At 36.9% G+C, this 18526-nt stretch overlaps 1 protein-coding gene across 2 annotated transcripts in view; it reads right to left on the bottom strand.

The window, feature by feature from the left end:
- PRKD1 (protein kinase D1) overlaps positions 1-18526 on the bottom strand; it is a 325575-nt gene that overhangs the window by 148610 nt on the left and 158439 nt on the right. For both annotated transcript variants that reach the window (XM_028506138.2, XM_028506139.2), the window contains exon 2: positions 3466-3604. In XM_028506138.2, coding sequence (XP_028361939.1) covers positions 3466-3604 — 139 coding nt within the window. The remainder of the gene's footprint in view (positions 1-3465; positions 3605-18526) is intronic.

Raw genomic sequence — 18526 nt, 5'->3', positions numbered from 1 at the left:
TGCTATAATTTTGTTACCATATACTTTTTTCTGGCTTATGGTTTAGGCACTAAATCTTAGTAATGGAAAAATCTGGTCATAAGGATCTCTTAAATATAGTGGCTCTAAGATGCTGTTCCAATTTTGATCAGAATTGTGAAATTGTATGATGAGATCCTATTTAAGCAGGGGCACAGTTACTTTATTATTTCATATTTTGTATTGTAACTCCACAGAGAAAGGCCTTTGGGGTTTGCTTAACTTGTTAACAGTTTACATAGCTATTAAGTATTTATTTTTTATAAGAAAAGGGGGAAATGGTTCTGTAATAAAAATCATGGCAATGGAATTTGGAGCTCATTGCTGGTTTGGTTCTTACAAATAGCATCAGTGTTTCCCTGAAAGATAAACTGTCTTACTGTAGAAGGAATCCTTTGAACAGGTCCTCAAAAATTCCTGGTTACTGGTCCAGATCAAAGGGCTAACTCGAAGTGGTGTGAACAGAGACTAGCCACACAGATTCAAGCTCTGGTATTACCTCTATTCACTGCAGGGGGTGAGCAAGTTAAAGTTTATATTCCATAGCTTTTAAGATATCTGACTTCACTACCTCCCAGAGTCATTTCAAAGGAAACAAAACTACTTATTTAAACTGCTCCAAAAGATTGTGATGTTATGTAAGCAAAGATTTCTCTCTTCCTAACTCCTCCTTTACCATGGCTCAACTATTCCCCTCCATGAGAGAGAAGTGCCCTTTGTGTAGAGAAAATGAATATACCCTCTCAGACCATTTGGAATCTAACTGTTATGAGCCCTGTGTGACACTTTCATCCAGTATAAAACTCTTTTTTTATTAAAAAAATAAAGCAAACAAACAAAAAACATGTGAATCCCAGAGGTTGTGAAACTTGTACAAAACTACAAAGGAAATCAATGGTACTGCAAGTCCAAGAATCTGCTCTTCAGCCCACCAGAGCAACAGCCAAACCATTTGGCAAACATGTGCAACAAAGATAAGGGCAAAACTTGGGATTGGTGTAGGAAATGTGGTCTCTCTTAGCTAGTGGCTGTAGCTGTCCTTATAGTTCTCTTACTCTTCTCATTCTCCATCAGCTATGTCCAAATGGTTATTATCTCTCTTTAATATTACTTATGATATATTTGTTGATCTCCTATCTTATTTTCTGCTGTCACTGTCTGAGAATAGGCCACGCCCCCTCTGTCTGGGCACTAAGTTTTGAAAGAGGCTTCCATCTCTAGATAGTTAGAAGCAAATAACCACATGCAGAAACAGCATTTTGCAAGCTATAAATAATGCAGCATAATCTGTTGCAAAAATACAAGAAAAATGCGGATTTTTACCATTAGCAAAAAGATTCAACATTTAGCTCTAAGACTTTTAAAATTATGATTTTGTAGTCTTTGTCTATTTTTCATTTAATTACCAACAAGATAGGCACACACATAAAAAAATATTAGAAATTAAGCTGGAAAAAGGGCCCCAAATAAAAAACTAAAAGATTTGGTTCATGTGGATGCAGCCCTGTTATTAATGCTTGCTAGGGCTGCATTACCAAGCTTTGATAGAGACTCATCATGAAGAAGACTTCAGATAAATTCCATGAACTTTATTTACATTTCAGTACAATATATTTGACCTTGACTTTGGCTTAGTATGAGAAGTTCCATTTGCGGTGTTCTCCTACTTTATAACAATAATAGCAATGCGAATGCTCTGCTTAAGAGACAAAGAAAGTTTACAGTGGCGGCAGTGTGCATGGTGGGGAACTGCCACGGAGTTGTTTCTTTGTTTCTCCATAACACAACTCACCCACCCATGAGCAATCTTTTCCTGGCTCACTGGGTCTAAATGCTCTAGCTTACACAAGTCATGTTTTTCAAAAAGAAAAAGGGAGGAAAAACCAGAAAATTACCCGGGGCGGCCTGTTTAGTACTAACAGATGATGAAAGGTCTCGGCAGAAAATGACATCGGCAAGAGAAAATTCCTGATGATGAAAAAGACAAGAATATTTAACCTTCCTCACAATGAAATTGTTCTCCTAAGTCAGAAAGCTGTTCTTATTTGTAGAATGTGGGTTAAATATAAAAAGAACCCAATTACATTTCTGTTAAACTACATAGAAAAATTTAATTTTTAATAAAGAAAACAGAAATTTGGATAAATGAATTTTCAGAGTAAAATCATAGTGTTTAAGAAGGAAATTGTAGCCCTGGCTGGCGTAGCTCAGTGGATTGAGCGCAGGCTGCGAACCAAAGTGTTGCAGGTTCAATTCCCAGTCAGGGTACATGCCTGGGTTGCAGGCCATGACCCCCAGCAGCCGCACATTGATGTTTCTCTCTCTCTATCTCTATCTCCCTCCCTTCCCTCTCTAAAAAAATAAATAAATCGTTTAAAAAACAAAGAAGGAAATTGCCACAGTATGTTTGTGTCCTGGAACTGATAAGCAGGCAATAGAGGAGACACCCAGAGTTTTGCCCCACTACCCTCCTTACCCATTGCAGTGTAAATGAAACTGCTCCTTAAGCATACCTCCAGGAATTAGCATATTTCTTGGCCAATCACAGCACTCCATCCTCTCCAGAGACTGGTTCAGAAATGAGTATGTTGCCTGAGCTCCGTTTGCACCCATGTCCTGAAGTGTCTTAGCAGCTATCATCTGTCTTGCCTCAAATTATAATGCAACACAATCCTGTTCACATCACAGGCATTAATTTCTTGTCAGGGCAATCTTAGTTTCTCAATGACTCAATCTCAACAAAAATGAACAATAAAAATATGAACATCTTCAGAATATTGCACTGATAGTTGCAAGGATCCCTCCTACAGCTGGTCTCTGGCACTTTTAAAAAATTAGTTAAATGCATCCTTTTTTTTTTTTCTGTATTGACAGGCACAGTCCTAACTTCTAAATCCCACACAAGAAATATAAATTTGGCCAAAGGAAAATGCAGTCATTTCTCAAGGAGTGGGTTAACTAATGTCACATGGCATTGCCTGACCCACTCTAACTGCTGAGCTCTGGTTTTCAACTTGGTCTTGGTTCAAAGCTACTGGTTGTCTGCCTCAACTAAAGCAACGGTTTTCTAGCCATGCTGTTACTTCTTGGCTTCCAGACACTCATTACATTGGGGCCTGACATGTCTTAGCTTCTTCGCTGTTGGAAAGTTTTTTATTTGCTTTTTGCTGCTGTCCAAATGATTCCAGACAATGTGTGTCGTTGTGGGTTGTGGAGAGCGTGAAGTTGGGATAAGTGATTGGGACACTACTGGGTGTGAAAACAGCCAATTCGAAGGAAACTTTTTGCTCCTTTCAAAATAATTTTGAAAGCACATGTAGGCAAAACCCTAAAATCTCCTTTTGGGACCAAGTTGATGTATGTTTTCCATGTTGCCTTAATAACTTATGTGCAAGAATTCTTCAAAAGCTAATTATCAATCTATGGAAAGAGAGAAAATTATACTACCTGACAAGACAACTTCAATAAGATCACCTTCCTGGATATCACTAGCCGTTTTCACCAACTGAAGGATGTTTTCAGAGGTAGGGTCGTGGCGAAAAAGCAGGATCTTATCATACATTCCATAGAAACCACATTCAGGAAACTGCAAATACAAACAGCACAATAGGTTAAATGTCAAAATCCTCTTAAATTTAAAATAAAAATGAAATAAAAGCCAGAAGACAAATACAAGTAATTAGAAAAGTTCAAAATACATAGAGATTAAAATGAACAGCAAAATTGATATTGACATGACTCCAAGTCAGGAGGAAAGGAATCACATATCCTAAGAGCAATAATGACAAAATGATCTAATGAGAGAACCAGAAAACAGGAGAATATGAGATAAGATTTGAAGAAATTTTTGGCTATAAGTTGGTTAAAAAATTTAATAGGTGGAAAGAAGTTCACATTTTTATATGATCTACAGCAATCTGATAGTATAGAAATGAGTCAGTCTTTTATAATTCTGTTACATATACTGTTGCATTTGTTTGCAAAAGAAAGGTCAGTCCAGTTTGGCATGTTCTGAAATAAGAGATGACTCAATATGTCTAAGCTTGTGCTGTGTGTGGGCAGTAGTGTTATCTAGATCCTCTGACTCAGGAAAGCACCAGAGGGGACAACACAACTGCCCCTCTGTAACTGCCCTTACACTGCATTTAGTTTTCATGCAATCTAGGTTAAATAAAAAACCACAACAGTTAAAAGTGCACTTGTTTTTAATACCTAGTTTGTATTTTCCTTGAAGGGATAAATCTAAGAGTTTATCACTCAAGGACTATCTCCTGATTGTATGCATATAATGAAAGCTAAATAAAATATACTTTATAATGAACTCACCTAGAAAATTATGAGTAACAATTGCTATCATTATACTAACAATTAATATTCCCTGCATTTCCTCATTTCCTTCTAATGCAGGAAGAGGTACTAAATTCAAGTCATTACCCTAATTGATAAAGTCTGTTTTAAAAGTACAAAAATTATTTAATGAAAAGGTAGGAGCATCCTTAAGGATTTGAAAGCAACTTTCAAACTGATTCCAAAATTCTCAGCCCACGACCTCACAACCTTCCCCTGAAGGTCCATCTACTCCAGCACTGGGTATTTTAATTCCAACACACCATCAAACAATAGGCTAACTTGGTAATGTGAAAAAGGTTCTTTTCTTGTATATGACATTTTCACGCAATTATTAAAGATTTCTATAAATTAATATGTGTAATGTAGTAGGAAAAGGCCACAAGTCAAACAGAGAAAATTATCTTTCTTGTTCCTAAAACTGGGGATGATTCTGACACATGTCAATAAAGGTGGATTTTTAAGGGGCTACTGTTAAGGAGTAATGTCTAGAATTTGATATTTTTGAGGATAAATACAATATATTGTAGGTTGCTCTTTTCTTATTAATAAAATGTGATATATTTTGTATGAATTAAAAGCATATCAGAACATATTCTTTCTCTTAAGAGTCTGTTGATAACCGGGCTTAAAACCATATCTACATATCACTTAGTAAAGCTGGCTTCTTAAAATCAATAAAGAGCTGAAATGATGTCACTGCTTCCTTTGTAGTAATATTTAAAACTTTTCCTTTTTTTGTTGATTTCTCCAAAAACATTATTAGAATACTAGAAAAGGGAATTCTAAAATATCATTTTCCCCAACTTAAAAACAGTGAATAGTTTGTGTACTATTTCAAAAACCAACTTCCTTGAAGTATCTTTTACGCAAAATAAATGCTCCTGTTATTAATTTATGAGTTCTGACAAGCATCAATACCTATGCAACCAATATCACAATCAAGCCATGAAATATTTTTAACAGACTGTCCCCCCAAAATTTTACTGTGCCCTTTTGTAGTTGACACCACCCACAATTCTGACTCTAGGCACAGATCCACTTTCTGTCACCATAGATTAGCTCACCTGCTATAGAATTTCATACAAATGGAATCACACAATGGTACTACATACTCTTTTCTGGCTTGCTTCTTTGGCTAACTCTAATCTTTTTGAGACTCATTTATACATACTGCATTTCGTGCTCCAACCAACTGTGCCACCTGGTCAGGCCTATACAAACTGCATTTGAGATTCACCTTTTTATTAGTTATTAGTATCTCATTACATGGATCCAGGATAATTGTTTACCTATTAATCTACAGATGAACATTGGATTTTTATTCAGCTGTGGTTATAGCAAATAAAAATGCTATGAACATTTTTGTGCAAATTTTTCAGTGAGCACGTTTTTTCATTTCTTATGAGTACCTAGGAACAGAATTTCTGAGTCACATGATAAGTTTATGTTTACTCCGTATGTCTACCCTTATGCCAACTGTACTTACTGGAGCTTAGTACTAAGCCTTGAATTGAGGAAGTGTAAGCCCTCCATCTCTTTCCTTCTCAAGATTGCTTTGGTATTACAGGTCTTCTGAATTTCCACATACATTTTAGAATCACTTTGTCAATTTCTGCCAAAAAAAATCTGCTGTGATTCCCAATGATATTGTACTGAAACACAGATCATTTGGGGTAGACCTATATTTTAACAATGTGCAGACTTTTATTTTGTTATGAACAATGTATATTACTCTATTTATTAGTTTCTTTTAAAGATTTCTCAAAATGTTTTGAATCTTTCAGTGTACAGATCTGAGACACATTTGCTAAATTTATCTTTCACACTATTGTAAATTATAAAGATATAATTAATATACAATAAAATGCACATTTTAGTCTGCAGTTCTGCGAGTTCTGAAAACTGTATACAATAACCACGTATCATATATATAGTACACACAAACACAGCCAAGATATAGAATAGTTCCATTATCCAAAACACTTCTCCATGCTCATTTGCAGTCAAGTTTTCCCCTGAGCCTCAGTTCCTGGAAACCACCAAAGTGTTTTCTGTCCCTGTAATTTAGTTTTTTCAAGAATGTCATATAAATGCTATCATAGAATTAATCATTTTTAATCTGGCTTTTTTATACTTAACATTTGAGATGTGCTCATGCTGATGCTTTTCATTGCTAAGGAGTGTTCCATTTTATTGTGTGGATGTACCACACTGTATATATATCCCTTTCTCAGTTGAGGGGCACTTGAGTTAGTTCCTGTTTTTGACTATTATAAGTAAAGCTGCTAGAAATGTTCACTTAGAGGTTTTGTGTGAACTAAGTTATTACTTCTCTGGATTATGAAAATATCTAGATAACTTTATAAGAAACTGCCAAACATTTTTCAAAGTGGCTATACAATTTTGCATTCCCACCATTGTGAAAGTTCCAGCTGCTCTGCATGCTTGATAGCACTTTGTAATGTCAGTTGTTTTCGTTTTAGACATTCTAAAAAGTGTATAATGGTATCTCATACTTTTAATTTGCATTTCTCCAATGACTAATGATATTCAACAACATTTTGTGCACTTACTTAACACACACACACGTGTACACACCAGGCTGGTCAAATCCTTTGCCTACTCTTAAAAATGTGTTGTTGTCTTATTGTTCAGTTCTAGTAGTTCTTTATATGTTCTAGATAAAAACTGTTTGTATGATGTGCATTCTTCCAGTCTGTGGCTTATCTTTTCACTCCCTTAATGTTGTTTTTTGAGGTTCTTCATTTTATGAAGCACAATTTATCAAATATTTCTTTATGGATCATGCTTTTGGTCTAATATCTAATAAATATGTGCATACTTGCATAAACTAAGGTAACAAAATTTCTCCTATGTTTTATTCTACAAATTTTATTCTTTGGGGTTCTAGATTTGGGTTCTATGGTTCTATGATCCACTTCAGGTAATTTTTAAAATATATTTTATTGATTATGCTATTACAGTTGTCCTATTTTCCCCCCTTTATTCCCCTCTGCCCTGAACTCCCCCCATCCACACTCCACCCGTTAGTTCATGTTCACGGGTCATACATATAAGTTCTTCAGCTTCTATATTTCCTCTACTATTCTTAACCTCTCCCTGTCTTTTTTGTATCTACCATTTATGCTTCTTAACCCTTGTACCTTTCTCCCCATTCTCCCCTCTTCCCTAACCCACTGCAAACCCCTGTGAAATCTCCATTTCTGAGATTCTGTTACTGATCTAGTTATTTGCTTAGTTTGTTTTTGTTTTTGTTTAGGTTCAGTAGTTGATAGCAGTGAACATTTGCTTGTCATTTTACTGTTCATAGTTTTGATCATCTTCTTTTTCTTAGATAACTCTCTTTAACATTTTATATACTCAGGGCTTGGTGATGATGAACTCCTTTAACTTGACCTTATCTGGGAAGCACTTTATCTGCCCTTCAATTCTAAATGATAGCTTTGCTAGATAGAGTAATATTGGATGTAGGTCCTTTCCTTTCATGACTTCAAATACTTCTTGTCAGCTCATTCTTGTCTGCAAGGTTTCTTTGGAGAAATCAGCTGGTAGTCTTATGGGAAATGCTTTGTAGATAACTCTCTCCTTTCCTCTTGTTGCTTTTAAGATTCTCTCCTTAGCTTTAATCTTGGGTAATGCAATTATGGTGTGCCTTGGTGTGTGCTTCCTTGGATCTAACTTCTTTGGGACTCTCTAAGCTTTGTGGACTTCCCAGAAGTCTATTTCCTTTGCCAGATTTGGGCAGTTTTCCTTCATTATGTTTTCAAATAAGTGTTCAATTTCTTGCTCTTCCTCTTTTCCTTCTGGCAACCCTATGATTCGGATGTTGGAACACTTAAGGTTGTCCCAGAGGTTCCTATGCCTCTCCTCGCTTTTTTGAATTCTGTTTCTTCATTCTGTTCTGGTTGAATATTTACTTCTTCCTTCTGCTCCAAACTGTTGGTCTGAGTCCTGGTTTCCTTCCCATCACTGTTGGTTTCCTGTACATTTCCCTTCATTTCGCTTTGCATAGCCTTCACATTTTCCTCCACTTTGCAACCATACTCAACCATTTTTGTGAGCATCCTGATAACCAGTGTTTTGAATCCTGTATCTGATAGGTCGGCTATCTCTTCATTACTTAATTCTATTTTTGGAGCTTTGATCAATTCTTTCATTTGGGCCATATTTTCCCCCTTGAGGCAGCTGTTACATTGTAAGGGGTGGAGCCTTAGGCATTCACAAGGGTCAGGCATCCCACTTCACTAGGTTGTGGTGCTGTCTGTAGGAGAGGGGTCCAAGAGAGAACAATGCTTCTTGCTGAGCTGTCAGCTGTATTTCAGTCAATTCCTCTGCTACCCACAAGCAAATCCGGCCCTTCTGGTGCTGATTCCAGGGTGCATGGGTTTGTGTACATTCTAGGACCCTGAGAGCCTCTCCAACAAACTCACCTGTTTGGGAGTTTCTCCCACCACTGCAACCCACACAGGTTTTTACCACCAGAGTTTTGAAGCTATATTTCTCCTCACTGGAACCCTGGGTCACATGGTTTGTTTGGCTCCCCAGTTGTTCTTCCCAGTTATCCACATGAAAATGTGGGACCATGGTCCACCTGTCGCCACCTCGCCCGTCTGGTCCTCCAGCCACTGCCTTGCTACGCATCCCCTCTGCCCAGGCTGCCCATCTCCCCCTCTCCTACCAGTCTGTATGAATATTTCTTCTTTAACTCCTTGGTTGTTGGACTTCCATACAGTTCAATTTTCTGGCAGTTCTGGTTGTTTTTTGTTCTTAAATTTGTTGTTGTGCTCTGTACTTGAACAATAAAAAATGTTTAAAAAAATTTTTTAAAAGAGAAGTGAAATGGACATCCCTGGTTTATACCCAGTCTTAAGGAGAATGCTTGTAGCTTTTGCCCATTGAGTATGCTGCTGGCAGTGGGTTTGTCATTTATGGCCTATATGTTTAGGTATGTTCCCAACAGTCTCACTTTGCTGAGAGTTTTTATAATAAATGGGTACTGGATTTAACAAAAAAAATTGTTGTCCTTCTTTTGGCTGTGTGAGGAGGCAAAGTGTATCTACCTATGCCTCCATCTTGGCTGGAAGTCCATTTTGAGGTAAAATTTTTGAATGAAGTGAAAAATATGGATTGAGGTGTTTTTTTTTTTTTTTTTTTGCATACTCTGGAAGATTTGTAGAAAGTTTCTATAAGTTCTTCCTCAAATGTCTGATAGAATTCTCCAGCAAAGTTACTTGAGCTTTTATCTCTTCTCTTTCTTGCCTTGCCTTGCCTTCCCTTCCCTTTTCTTTTTCCATCTCTCTCTCTCTCTCTCTCTCTCTCTCTCTCTCTTCCCCCCCCTTCCCTTCCCTTTTTGTTTCTTTTTTTCTTCTTTAATTTTTTGGAAGGTTTTAAAACTCCATATTCAATGTCCTTGATAGATATAAAACTAGTTAGATTACAGTTTCCTCTCAAATAAGTTCTGAAATTTGTATCTTTCAAGGAACCTATTTATTTTACTCAAGTTGTCAGATTTATGGGTATAAAGTTTTTTCCACATTATTTCCCTATCACCCTTCTAATGTCTGTAGGGTCTGTAGTAATATCTCTTTATTCATTTCTTATATTTGTAATTTGTGTCTTCTCTCTTTTATGATTGATCACTCTATTGATCTATCCTATCTGTTTTTATGTTAGTACGATACTGTGTTAATTACCACAGTAGATTTTGAAGTTAGGAAGTGTCATGCCTCCAGTTTTATTCTTCTTGCTACAAAGCCTTGAGGTCTTTTGTAGTTCTATGTGAATTTTAAAATTGTATTTTCTATTTCTGTTAAAAAGGCCATTAGAATTTTGTTAGGGATTGCACTGAACATGTAGATATCTTTGAGTAAAATGGCCATTTTAACAATATTAATTCTTCCAGTACATGAATTTGGGATGTGTTTCCATTTATTTGTGTTTTATTTCATTTCTTTCAGCAGCAGTGTTTTATAGTTTCAGTGCATAATTGTTCACCTTGCATTTTCATCTAAACCCTTGAAAGTTCTTTTGTGCTAAGTCCACCACTTCTCTTATTTCTGGTCTGTTCCCATTCACTCTTTTAATCCTGGTATGGGTCATGTTTTCCTGCTTTTTCCTGTGTGTACTTTTAAAATTACATGTCAGATATTATGAGTTAATGTGAGCAGTTGGATATTTTCATCTTCCTTTAGAGGATGTTATTTGTTTTGGCAAAACATTAAGATACTTGTATGTCAATTTTATGTTTTCAAGCCTTACACTTATGCTTTGTTAGGGAAGCTTTAGAATAGCATTTGCACTCAGATAGTTCAGCACTACTACTAATGCATGCCTCTTTGAACATCTCTATGGAATGAATGCTTCACATGCTCAGTGCAATGTTTCCCCTTTGCTCAGCAGAAATTCAACTGTCTCTCAGCACTATGTGAGTTCTGAAAAATGCTCATTCCATAGCATCCCAACAGTTGCTCTTTCTTCTGTCTTACAGATGTTTACCCTATAGATATGCAGATCAGATTTTTACCCTATAGATATAGAGATTCAGCCCACTACTCAAGTGGACCCCTAACCCAATCTCTGGAGTTTGTTCTTTGTATATGTCCAACCTTTCTAGTATCCTCCCCTAAAAATCCTGCTGACTCATTCTCCTTGAGCTCTCTTGTCTGTCTCCTCCACACAGCCAAACAAGGCTCTGATTGGCAGGTTCTCTCTTTCTACTCCACAATCTGGATCCTGCTTCCAGGCAGAAAAAGCTCAGATGAGTGTAGTAAACTTATTTGTTATATTTTTCTCTGGGATCACAGTCCTGTTGCTGCCTGTTGGCTAGTATCTAAAACAGACATATTATACATTTTACATCGTTTTCTATTTTTTTGAACCAGGAAAGCATGCCCATACCAGGTACAACTTCTGAGTGAAAGCCAAAGTCTCATGTGCTTTTTAAACACAGAATATGTACTAATCTTTTTTTACCAACCTTTACATACATTTAATTCAGTGTAAATTGCATTTGCAAGAAAAGTACATTAAAAATAAAATGTCTGTAATTGGTAAGAGTACATTTTCAAGATTAGTAATAACATAAATATACAAGATTTAATAATTATCACATAACTCTCAAGTTGCAGTTTGAACTACACTGGGTTAAACTTTAACTGTTATAGGATATTCCCTGATTAGAATACAGATGTTCTTCAGAATATAATACATTAATGCGCAGATCCCATTATCATATCCTTTCTAAAACCATGGGAAGCTGACTCTGACTCAAGGGTGGAGAGAGAAAATTGAAAGGATTCAGTGCTTGGGCTGGAGTGCATAAGAAAATAATAGCTGGAGTTGAAGAGATATGAAACAGCAATGTTTCCCTGAGGAAGAGCTCAGCTCCTCAGTATCTTCTGACTAATGCCTCGCCAACATGCCTATGTGCTGCAAGGGGCAGGTGGGAAAACTGAGGAGGATTCTTAGGAGACAAGCATTCTGGCAGCTCATCACAGTTTCAGTACAACCTGGTCTTACTCACACGTCCCTTGTTTTCTTCAAGGACATCTCTATATTCCAGTCACCAATGGCCCAGTATTACTGGCATTTGAACATCACATTCTGTGCTGTGCCTCTCTGTAAAGCCATGAGTATAATATGATAAATGGTTGGTGTTCAAGTAAGGTTTGAATGCCTCACATCCTAATTATTATATTCCTAAGGATAACACAGAAAACATTTTTAAAAATAAGAATAGGTAGAATAATACCAATATATGCCATACATATTTAAGGTTTTATTCTTAAAGACTAAATTTCAAAAATGAAAATAGTGTTATAAATGTTCATGAAGATTATCTGTCCAATAAATAAACAACTGAAGTGAGGATATCCTCTGGCTCACTTTCCTTCTTGTTGGGTGATGGACGTGGCTTTTCTCTCTGCATTAACAAGCCATTAAGAAACAGCTGGAGAGCCTAATGAATCAGGGCACAGGGGTGAAGCTGGATCCCTCAACCCTTAGTTGTCATGGCAGCAGAAGCTGAGGGTTCATTTTCTTCAGATTGTACCTTTTTATTGGACAGAAAAATACATATCCATATTTATATTTTACTGTTGAGAAATAAAATCTTTGCTTTTATGTAACATAACAATCTGCTTGAATAGAAACTATATACAATAAGACTTTCAAAAATTATACTTAAAAATGATGTCTGGAAGGTGAAAAGCCTACCGGAACAATGCCTGACAACTGAGAAGAGAACATATTGGGGGAAAACATTCCCTAATTTGGTCATAATCATCTGTGTTTATGTGAAGGTGTGTGAGCTTTGAAATTTGAAAACCCTCATTAAACTAAACAGGCTTTCAGTTTACGGGCTCAGAGGCTTGTAAACTCAGCTGGAGCTTATTACATGATCAGTTTTGTGTTTCTCAGAGGCTTTGTGGCTGTGAGTACAAACATCTAAGGTAAGTGATTTCAAGCTCTCTCCAAGTTTGACTCAACAAAACTGGCCACTGTGAAAATACGGCCAACAATCCCAGCACTGGTCTTAAGCTCTTTAATTCCACCCTGTGCTGGAAACCTCTGTGCTGCTGTGTGTATCATTTGGCATTTTTGACCACAGAGCACAATTTACTGTTACATTTCACTATAAATTCATGGCTCACCAAACAATGTGCTCCAGAGTAGAATAAATACGTTTTAATGAGTGGCTGAAATACGACCTGGCTAACGGGAACTCAAAGGAACAAAGGCTGCTTTTCCATAGTTGAGGCCAATCACAAAGGGCAAGGAGCAAGCAATACCAGAAATAAATTAATCCATGACTCAGTCAGGTAGAATAATAGAGAGAGAGAGAGAGACATGGCCTGTTTAGGAAATGAGTACACTGCCATTCTACTCTTGCTGAAAGGTGATGAAAGTCCTGAAATTAAACTATTCTGCTTAATAACCAGACACATCAGGCTGTTGAATACTGCACTCTTCTCATCGACGGAGACTCCCAAGTCACATTCCAAGAACTCTCCTGTCTACAACAGGTGGTGCCATGCCTGGTCACCCTTACTGAGCAAAGGAACAAAAAAGCTCTACCACTTCCTAGCTTGGTCAAAACACTCCCTCAGTGATGTTCCAGGAGCACCGGGATGGCCACACTGTGAGCAGGACTATCAACATTAATTTCTACTTACAAACACAAGTTATAAAATGTACATGAAGGGGGGAAAGTGAATAATCTATATTATTTGGAGGTACATTTCTGAAATGCATTTACATTTGGGTGCAAAATCTTTTACTTGATGATTCATATCCTCAAAAGGAGACACATGAAAAGAATTTCATACTATGACCACATAGCTATGTGACCTATGTGATGAGTTTCTAAATGTAATCTGAGGAAACAGAAATAAGAAAAAAATTGTGAAAAATGTCAAAAACTTTTATTTTTTCCTCTTTCCCTCTTCTACTCAACACTCCTTACCCCCATACTCCCACCAAGCTAGGCATAAAGTGAATGAACGGTGTTCTGTCATAGTAACTAAGAACAACTATCACAAGTAAGGCTTTGCTAACCTCCTAGTAGCAAATTTTACTATAGATTCTTGGTAGAATCATTGATCATGCAGTCCAAAGGATGTGATACATGAAAATAAATCTGTAATGCTTATTCTTATAAAATATTTTTGAAAGTCTGAAAAATTCTAGTTTCCAAACTGATGAAAACTAAATGATAGTTACAGTGTTGAAATAAGGTCCATTATACATTTCCCAAACCATGTAAAACAGCAAAATCATTCACTGCAGACCCACTAACACACGCATTCTCCATTTCACTTTGCATTTTCTGGGCCACAGGAACGCTGTCCAAATGCAGATAATCCTGGCAAGCCATCACACAGCTTGCCTTCCCCCTTTGCCAGTCTTCCATTCACACCAGCACCTGCAATCACAAGACTGCTCCACAAACCCAGTGCTTCCTTAGGAAGGGATGCCTAACACCAGGGGTCTATCAACTTTAGAAATCACTTAAGTCCAAATTCCAAAACACAGGAGTCCCCTCTAGCTAGTTCTCCTCTCTCCACTTTACTGCCAAAAACTTCCTTTTCTCCATAAAGATGGGACTTTAAAATTATTCCATTTTTTGGATAATTTAGAACCTTACTCAGGGACTCTCTTTTCTGCTTAGATCCCTGATTTTTAGCCACTCTCTTTTTCATTAAGTTCAAAATGCCATTCTTTCAACAATCATTTTCATTCATAATTTTAAATTTGGACTTTAGCTTTACCCTCTATTTGTATTACAAGAAAGAAAAATTTAAAAATTTTAACTGAAAACTTTGGCTTTGATGAATATTTCATCAAAGAGAGGTCCTGTTTGGAATCTTTCGAAATTAAAGTTTAGATTAAATAGGAAATGATAGATTTTGGCTAAGAAATACTACAAGACATAGAGACATGCATGTAACCTAAACTTGCAATACCTTTGGGAAATAAAGCTAGACTATAAATTCTTTTTCCTTGTGAATATAAATACATTAATGCCTTTTATCAGATATTGCTTAAAAAGTCTGTTTAATAAATTATCAGTTTATCTTGGAGGCAGCAGATGTGACTCAGTGTGATGCATAATTGTTGCAAAAACTTCTGTTTGTATTTTAATTTCAATAATATGTCACCTATTAAAAAGACAAAAACAGTAAGAAATTATTTAATGCATCATGAACTCTAACACAGCAACTTCTGCATATAGACTTCCTGGAGGTATTTTAAATCATTATTTTGTTGTACATAATTTTTAAGTTTTACAATAAATGTTCATATTAAGCAATTATAGGTGGTAGTAATTAATGAGAGCCTCACCATTGTTGTATAAAAACATATTATCCTGTATTATACCTTGACAGTGATAGCTATTAGAAGTCTTAGTAGGCACTCTGAAATTATTCACATAACAGTAATTAGGAGTGTGGATGTGCAGCTTGGAAATGGAAAAAATGTACTTCACACTCTTTATCTCACTGAATAAAACTGTCATTATCATATACGGCAGTTTTTTATATTTCATGATAAGGCCACATGTTTGTTCATTACTGTAATGAATGCATGTACTGGATAAATTAAGCATATGACAGCAACTAAAAAGGTTTTTGCAAAAATTAAGAATCATCAACTCTGGAGAAGAAAACCTTCCAAAGTTTATTGATTTTTATCTCCTCATTCAGAGATGAGCAGATGGACACCCGGAACATATTAAGGACTCTAGCCACGGTTGCCAACGCTAGGTAATGCCAGGGCCAGGAGGAACAGCCCAGTCTCCTCGGTCATACTCCCTGATCTTCCCTTCCAGCTCTGCTTCTCTTAGAAAAGAAATACAGGAAGAGTGGCCAAATGTCCAGCAAACAGTGATTCAGAACTGAAATCATTGCCAGGAAGCCTGGGCCCAGGCTTACAGATTTTGAATTTTGAACAAAAACAAGGTAAATGATCTAATGAGCTTTGCAGCAGCTATTCCCTGGCATTCTTAGTTCTTACCAGACAGATGTGTCATTGAAAGGGTAGTGACAGTGAGGGAGTCCACAGCAACAGGGCAACCAGTCGGGGTCATTAAGATGAGGGGCAATCAGTCTTACACATCTCACTCTCAAAGGAATGAAAAGATTTTAATTGAATTACTAAAATAAAATTGGAAAGTAAAATGCACTCTTTTTTTAAATGTATACATCCAGACACCATCTGCAGTGATGATGATAAGTGAAGAATAACTCTATTAGTAAACTATAGTAGGGTTTAGATTTCAGATGCATGAAGTATAATTTTTTCGTTAAATTAAAACTAAATTTTTTAAAGATTTAATTTATTTATTTTTAGAGAGGGAAGGGAAGGAGAAAGAGAGAGAGAAACATCAGTGTGCAATTGCTGGGGGCCATGGCCTGCAACCCAGGAATGTTTCCTGACTGGGAATTGAACCTGCAATGCTTTGGTTTGCAGCTCGCGCTCAATCCACTGAGCTATGCCAGCCAGGGCAATTAAAACTAAATTTTAACATTACACATTCACAGACTATTGACTAAAAACTGCTAATTTTTAAAGCACATATTTGCAACAATCTATTTAGTTAAAGGTGACACTAACCTCAGACATTTATGAGACTACATAAACAATTTGCAACTTTATTTCAGTTTAAAAAAATCAATCTTAGTGATTAAAATAAGTACATAAATAATCAAACCATCTCTTTTCAAACTTACTCTCATGTTCTAAAATGTATGATTAAGTTAATTTTATTCTAGGTCATTTTTCTTTAAAAGGAACAACTGGTTAGATCTGCATATGTGTGGGAAACCAGAGGAGGGTGCAGGACAGCAGAGAACTGCTTGGATTGGGCCCCAGGTCACAAACAAATGGCGGGCAGGGAGAAGAGTTTGGAGGTGAAATCTTTTTTCTCACCAAAGCTATCTGAATGTGAATGGTATGCCATGGAGGGACACAAGTCGGCAGACACCGGCCTTCCAGCTGAACTGGGAAGGCTGATGTCATGAACCGGACAATGATGATGAGAACTCACCTGATCACCACAGCACACACAGCACAGACAGCACCTCTCACACCAGGCAGGTACAAACATCCTGGCAAACCACAAATGCTCACTGCTCGGCATCCACTCAGCAAACACTGAACAAACACATAGGCACCTCCTCCCACGCTGGACTTATAATGATAAATCAAACCAGACCTGATCCCTCGTTCTCACAAGGTAAGTAAGAGGAGACTACCAGCAGGAGAGTAGAGGTACTGACATGACACAGGTCAATCACAGAGGGGAGGGGACAGCAACAGCACAATGGGATAGGTGTTATAAGGAAGTGGGACAGCATTCTAAGGAAGCACATAACAAAAGACTATAACAAGGACTAGACAAGGAATTAGGAAAGGTTTTCCTGAAGAATAACATTTCAGCTTAAATCTAATGCTAAAAATAAGTAATTTCAGATGGAAGGTGGTCAGAGGTGGGAATTGCAGGCATAGCAAGTATCTGGACCAAAATCGTATGTGTTCTTTATTATCCTTAAAAATAACGGTGCTAAATCTCCTGGATTAAGGGTAAAAACAAGTACTGCTGTCTCCCACATATCATCAGCCCTCACCTGTCATGATCATCCACACCAGGCCCCATGCTTGTGCCAGGATCTGCTTTGTAGTTCTGATACCACATAGCGTGGGGCCCCACACCCTGCTCAGTCATTTTAAGAATCCCCTGGACTTGGACCTAGACCAGAATTCAATGATTAAGCTAAGACGGCCCAAAGTATATGCACTAACTCCAGGAGAAGCACTATGACAATGAGGTTTGCAAATATGTCTGGAAAATGTGGCATGCATCATCTAGAAAATTCATCATGCACATTATCATAATTAATGTCTATAAAGAAACTTGTTTCCCAATCGTATTTCTATACATGGCACATATATATGTAGCATATATCATATGTGTCTACGCATATGCTTGTTTACATACATATGTGCATACATATACTTGTTTATGTGTTGACTGATTGGTTGCTTCCCAGGACCACTGTAATGACTGATTGATTGCTTCCCAGGACCACTGTAAAGATTAAATAAACATATGGAAAGTATTTATAGGGCCAGACCCATAGGAATTGCTTGATAAATGTTTGTGCTGTTATTTAGTTCATTAACTATTAGTTATAAGAAAACCAAGATTTTCTAGGCCACTCTGTTCTTCACCAAAAAAGTCTAGTTGAGGGACGACTCAGCAGCATGGACCAGGCATGCTTAGTGTCCTGCCATTTATGCACGGCTCCTCCAGCTTCCTTACAGCTCCAGTGATTTCTAACTAGCTCTACCAGGTCAAGAAACCAAAAAGGCTTCCCTAAAGCTTTCTTCACTTCCAATTTTTGTGAATTTTCTTATGCATATATTCATTATACCTAAGATATCTTATTTTTTTCAAAACATATATATGGTTAAGAAGAATTTATTGATTTTTAAAACCCCCCTCCTTATATTCGTATTATGCCATTTTTGCATTAATTTCAGGTACTGTATTAGAACCAAGAAAGGGTCATAGATATGGAAGTTGGCATTGATACTGTGGAATTCCATTGTTCTGAGTGTGTTGCTAATGATCCTT

This window comes from Phyllostomus discolor, chromosome 1 (assembly GCF_004126475.2).
Source record: "Phyllostomus discolor isolate MPI-MPIP mPhyDis1 chromosome 1, mPhyDis1.pri.v3, whole genome shotgun sequence".
Taxonomy (NCBI): domain Eukaryota; kingdom Metazoa; phylum Chordata; class Mammalia; order Chiroptera; family Phyllostomidae; genus Phyllostomus; species Phyllostomus discolor.
The sequence above is the reverse complement of the archived record's forward strand: the minus strand, read 5'-3'. Positions and strand labels throughout refer to the sequence as shown.